The 6395-nt window shown below is 53.1% G+C and overlaps 1 protein-coding gene across 1 annotated transcript; it reads right to left on the minus strand.

Moving 5' to 3' along the window:
* Positions 1-1328: 1328 nt before the first annotated feature.
* TFF1 (trefoil factor 1) lies at positions 1329-5873 on the minus strand. The gene is made up of 3 exons (XM_014736496.3): positions 5201-5873; positions 1975-2127; positions 1329-1531 (listed from the first exon to the last, which is right to left on the minus strand). Exons 1-3 carry the CDS (start codon positions 5274-5276, stop codon positions 1515-1517), a joined length of 246 nt encoding a protein of 81 aa, XP_014591982.1. The 5' UTR covers positions 5277-5873; the 3' UTR covers positions 1329-1514.
* Positions 5874-6395: the final 522 nt, after the last annotated feature.

Raw genomic sequence — 6395 nt, forward strand, 5'->3', positions numbered from 1 at the left:
AGCCAGAGAAAGGAAAGGAAGGCAGGGGACCCAGCTAATCAGCCTCCTTGTCACCTGGCCTCGGGGCCCACAGCCTGATGCATTTGCCAGGAGCAAGTGCATTTGCCACTTCACTGCCAGAAGCCCCCTGGCCATAGGAGTACTTAGAGTCAAGGAGCCCCCAATCTATGCATCATGGCTCCCTGGAAAGTGTCACTTACCCCACACAGCTCCCTGGGTGAGAAAACAGAGATGTCTCACAGTTAAGCCCCATGCTGTGTGAGCCCCACTAGTGACCTCATCTATTTTTTAGAGCCATATGGCAGGTGTGACACAGGAAGGAATAATATGGGGAGCTGCCCTTGTGTCCCAGACCCCCCTCTCGGCTTTCTCTAGATTACATCCTTGAAGATGTTCGTAAACCTCGATTCCGGAGGACCTCTGACTCACGAGCCTGCTGTGCCGGCCCCATCTGCGTATCTGCTCTCTCGGGTGTGTGATTACGGTTGGCTCGCCTGTCTGCAGGTGTCGCATCCGTGGGTTCGACAAACCTGGGCACTGGGAGGAGGAGTCTGGGGAGGGACGGACCTGCCTGGCTGAGCTCCCTGGAGCAGGATGACTGCCCTGCCCGGGTGGCCCGGATGGGGGCACCCCTTCCTCACCCTCACCGCAGCCCTCTCGGGGACAGAGGGACCTGAGGCTGCTCAGTCCACCACCATCGGCCAGGGTGCGACTCTCTTCCATGCCGGGGTGTGGTTGGCGGGTGCAATCGGCTCCCTGTCCTTCTATCTTGCCTCAGTCAGTAATAACGTCACCCTGTGGCCTCCGTCTCCCTTCCCTTTTGTTCTATTTCCCAGTTCAGGGCTCAGGTGGGGGCGGAGCGAGTTTCCTCAAGACGTGGTCTTGTGCCCTGCTCTGCAATGTTTTTCTTATGAACACCTTCAGACATTTGCCCGGGTTTATCTCCTAAGCCCGTTTCCGCTTGGGGGAAGTAAAGAAATTGAAAGGTGGTTTTTATTGCATGGCAGTTGGGGCATCCACAAGGATAGTTAAAGATCATTAGTAGAGTTTGGTGCCTATTTGCGGGGTTTGACCAGAGTGTGGCTTCCAGTTGCTTCTGGAAGACTTTGCAATCTAAAGGCCTCGTGCATCCACACGACTGCTAACACCCACCGAGTCAACTTAACACTGTCGCCCCTTCATTCTCCCCTCCACCCTCGTATCTCCCCTGAGATGGTGTGAGTTAATGTGTAATCCACGACAAGAAACCAGAGGTGAGAATATTGTATTTCTCTTTCCAAGAAAGGAAAATTGTTTATATTTTTAAAAAGAACAGAAAGCACAGAATAACATCCACCTCCTTTAATTCTTAGGCCAATTTAGAGTACAGGGGATCAGAGCAGGCCATCCACGCAGCAAGCCGAGGCACAGACATAGAAGTATCCAGAGCTGTTGGGCCAGTGACGCGGCTGAGCCCCTGGCCCCCGGGCAGAGGGCCGGTCCACCTCAAGATGCCATTCCCGCCGGAAGAGCGTCTAAAATGGGCACTCGTCTGCAAGGGTGAGGTGTGGGGAGAAGAGACGGGTTAATGAGAGTATTTTCTTTCACTTTTAAAGAATTACAGAGAATTTGACTCTAAAATATTAATGGGGAAATTCTTTAGAAAACATGGGCTGTCTTCATATTTTAATTGTCCTGCCTCCACTCCCACCCGAAGCTAGCCACCGAGCATTACCAAGGCTGACTCCTCAAAGACTTTGGTCACAGATGTGCAGAAAAGCCAGGAAAAAATAGATTTCCACGCCAAACGGTCTTTCAGCCCTGCCTTTCCATCCCCAGACCTGAATGCAGCCCGATAGTGGGCAATCTACTCTTCACAGTCAGCCTGTAGCCGTTATTCTGGGTACAAACACAGCTGCCGAAGCAGAGCAGGGTCCTGTGGTCACATGTGTTTTTTTCTCACTGATTCTATGTCTTCAGACCCCATGGCCGTACCTTCCGAAGAGTCATCCACGGCCACAGGATGGAAGCACCATGGGACTCCACGGACAGTGTCGTCAAAACAACAGCCTTTATCTTTACACTCTGAAGCCGTGACACCGGGAAAACCACAATTTGTTCTTGCTTGGGCGGCCACTGTACACGTCTCTGAAAGGGGATGGGGGCAAGAGGGGAAAGTGAGTCATGGTAACTCGCTGCTACCATCTACACTCCAGCCCAGCCTCCCGTCCAATTACGTCAGCAACCACCTGACACTGCGGATGTAGCTCATAGTACAAGAGGGAGACTCTGTCCTCATTTCCTGATGCGAAAACACTTAATCTCGGGAAAATGCAAGGTGCCTAGGATTTGTGAACTTGGCACTTACCTAGATTATTTATTCACTTAACAATTTCAACAATTATTAAACTTTATTCACTCAATTAATAAATATTGAGCACCTTTTGTGTGTGCTGGAAACGGGAGCCAGCACAGCAAAAATAGACGGCCAAGTTCCCTCAGGGGTCGAGCTCAAGCCAGGGCTTGTGCTGGCTGATGGGAACCCAGAAATGAAAACTAGAGAGGTTGTTGGTAAGAAGCCAACAGTCTACTGGAGGAGAAAACCAAATAAATGTACAAAACAGCACATTGCGACCATCTCAGTTTGCCGAGGCAAGCACAGGAGGGACAAGTGACAACAAGGCTGAACAAAGCAAGGAGGGCTTCCTGTAAGAGGGGGTTGACTGGGTGAGAATAGGGCCATGGGTCATCCAAGCAGAGGGAGCAGTGCATTCAAAGGCAATGAAGAGAGAGAGCAAGGTGTGTTCAAGGAGGTGTACGTCCATTTGCAGGTAAGATGGAGAGATTGATGTGGGGGTGGTATGGGAAGAGCCAGGCTGAGGGCTAGGGCGGACCATTTCAGTGTGAGAGCAAAGGAAGCCGCTCACCTTTAACCAGGGGAGTGATGAAATCAACCCAAAGTGGAGAACATGCTGGGGAGACAGGGCCAGCTAGCAGGCTCCCACACCATCTAGAAGTGAGAGCTGTAGAGGCCAAACTCGGACTCAGAGTCTAGGGCTCTGAGAAGGCAAACTGGTGGTGGATGGGTTGAGGCAGGTCATAGAAGAGTCTGGAACCCCTTCCTGTCTCTGTCTTGGGAGAGAGGGTATAGGAAGGTGAACATGGACTCAGAGGTGCTCGCGGACATATGCCGTCAGCCAGGCTCAGGAGAGACACCTGGGTGTGCAGGGGCTCCGTCCTCCTCTGAACCAGAGTCTGTCCCTGTGTGCAGAGCAAGGAGAGAAGACGGATGGGGGGCAAGGCCTTGGAGCATTGACAGTAAAGGGGCGGAGAGGGAAGGAGCCTGAACAGAAGAGCGAGCAGAGTCAGAGAGGCAGGAGGACCGAGACTCAGGGCGGAGGTGGTCATGGGCTGGCCTTGACCTGGGGCATCAGGCTCTCTGAAATGGAGAGTCTGTCCAAAGACGGACAGATGTGGGACCCTCTTTTCCTAGACCGAGAGCGCAGGATGCCCACATTTGTGAAACCCAGCAAGCATTCTAATGCTGAGCCCATTGCATGAGCTGCTCTCTGTGGGGATCTGTTTTCACATCTGCGATCGCCTCTAGCTTTCTTTGAAGAAAGGATTCCATGGCTTTGTGGGAAAGATCTGGATCCACTGGCTCAGTGGCCTCTGCCTACAGGGCCTGGCTGCCCATCACAGAGCAAAGGTGACCATTGCCCGCCCCGCAGGGTGGGCGTGAAGGTCAAGAGTAGCTGTGTGTGTAGTGCTTGGACCGTGGTGCTCGTGTCCTTCTCTCCCTGCAGGAGGGAGATGCAGCAGCCATGGGGTGTAGGCGGAGGGGGCCGGGTAACCCCCCTGGTTACTTGCTGGGTAACCCAACACTCTCCCAACTGGTATTCCTAAACAGGAATTAAAGATTTCCAAGGATTCTGTCCAAGACAGGATTCCATCTTGCCCATCCATAATGGAACTAAATGGAAATGATTCCCATTTGGGGGCTATACTTGTAAAGAGAGTTTTCTAGATTTCTGTTGTCACAGGATCACTGATCCTGCGAGGCCCATAGCGAAGGGTCCAGCCTCAGGCCAGAGGGCAGGGGTCCATGGCTGGCCGCGTGAGTGGGCTGTCCTGAACTGCGGTGAGGGGGCCCAGTGCCGGGCTCCGAGGGGCCGGGTTGCACAGCCTCCTGGAGCCGGGCAGTGCAGCAGGCAGAGCTGAGGGCCGGAGCGAGGGTGGAAGAGAAGGTGCAGACAGGCCTGGGGGTGGCCATGCGCAGGCCGCACTCCCTCCATCCCCCACAGCAGAGCTGCGTCTCCTTCCAAGTTCCGAAGCCCACGCCCTCCTCCTTAGCTGTGGGGGCCTTCCTCCTCCCACCCCCTCCCTGTACACCCCATTTTGTGTTCATTCGTCATGAGGTCCTCGGAAGGTGCCCAAACATACATAGAAACCATCTTTTTATCTCCTTTCTCCTCAAACTTCTACAGAAACTCTTGTTTTGAAAACTTTGAAAAATCCTTTTGCCACCCCCCTCCCTTTAAAACTGTATCCAACAAAAATAAATAACATTCTGTAGCCCTTCTTTGCTTGCAAAGCAGTTTTCACAAACATGGGCACACTTGATTTTCTCGACGGCCCTCTAAGGCAGATGACTGATCCCATTCTGCAGATGAAGGAGACGCAAACAAGTTCGAAGGAAGCAATGGTGCCTCCCTCCTCAATTCTCCATTTGGTGACGCCTCTGGACTAGGTGTTGATGGACACGCACAATGGGACAGGTGGTTTGGGCTCCGCAGAGCATGGAGCCAACAGAACCCACGGAACCTACTGGAGATGTTCTCAGAGGACGCTGTCCACGGAACAGGCACCTGGACCTCCGTGTGGATGTTGAGGGGGTCCACCCCTGGGTGGAGTTTGGCTTGGACTTTTGGAAGAGCTAATCTTGTACCCCACACCAAACTGCCCTTTGAAATATGGTACCTAAGAGCGGTCCATACTGGAGGAATCTGCATCTCACAGAGGTTCTCAAGGTCTCGTTGACCTTTTACCCCAGTGCTGTTCTCCCCCTGGTTTTGCCTTCCCAAAACTTTCAAGAGCCAAGAAGAGTGCCTGGCACAAAACAGCCCTTGGCTCAAAAATGCTTATTGTGAAACGGTGCCTCCCTCGGAGGCCCACCTCTGCCCGGTGTGCCTGCTGTGAAGCGGGAAGAGGGCTGACTTACCGGCCTCGCTCTGGGCCAGGGTGCTGAGGGCCAGCGAGAAGACCACAACCAGGACGCAGAGGGCCTTGGGTTCCATGGCGGCCGTGACCTCCTCCTCTCCACTCCAAAGGAGGCTACCAGTCAGGGATGAGAATCTGCCCAAGCCAGCGATTTTATATCACAGCTCTGTTTGCATAAAGAGCGGTAGCTACCGTTTGCCTAAGGAGGGTTCCGCCATTCTCCGTTCCAAGCAATCTGCACTGATTAAAAAGTGTTTCCTCGACGTGGGCAAGCCCCGTCCACGAGCTTACTGATAGAGAAAAATGCCATGTGGCGCAGTCATCCTGGTTGAAGGATTTCAGATTCAGAATGTCCCTCCCTTACCCTCTTATCCATGACCATGACCTGGCTGCTAACCATATCGGTGAGGCCCCCCTGCTAATGTCAACGTTGCGCTCACCGAAATAAAGTGACTCATAGCGGGACATGGCCCACAAATGGCACAGGTGCGTCAATAAGGACTCACGGTGATTCAGGGGAAGGAGAAGGAGCAGCTGAGGCCACCCACGTGGCAGCCTTTCGAGGTGGGCATGTGGCGATTTTCAAGTGTTTTGAGAATCTGAGTCCCGGGGGACTGCTGTGCCTGGACAAGATGAGAAGCAACATGCCCAGCCTGCTCCCCCACCTTCTTCTCCCCCAGGGGACGTGGATGTCAATCTTCACCTTTTCTCCATTCGTTTTGTATTGTTAGACATCTCCATGACAAATTTGTACATGACCAAAACACCCTGACGTCCTTCACTGAGGAGACACGGCCGTGTCCAGAGGGTCTGGCCTTCCAGGTGCTATTGACACTGAAAACTCGCAAACGTTCGACGTTCTCATTGAAGGAGGTGCATGAGCATTTTGCTTATTTATCTACATTAATTTCTTTTGCTTTTCTTTTTCCTTTTACAGTGGAGTCCTTTTAAAAGCAAAATCATGTATGCGAGAGCTGACACGGAAACTGGCAACTAGAGGCTCACCTCCCTCTGGCGGGGTCCCCCTCCCGTGCCTGCGGGGCTCACTCTCTCCCATCCTCCCAGGGAGGCCTCCTTGACACTGAAGGTGAAGGGTGACTTCCAAGACTGGCTCCCTGGGCCACCCTGCTCTCGTCCTTCCCATGTCATAGTTCTCACCATCTTCTCATCACGGTGATGGCAGGTGCATTGTGCTG

This window comes from Equus caballus, chromosome 26 (assembly GCF_041296265.1).
Source record: "Equus caballus isolate H_3958 breed thoroughbred chromosome 26, TB-T2T, whole genome shotgun sequence".
Taxonomy (NCBI): Eukaryota; Metazoa; Chordata; class Mammalia; order Perissodactyla; family Equidae; genus Equus; species Equus caballus.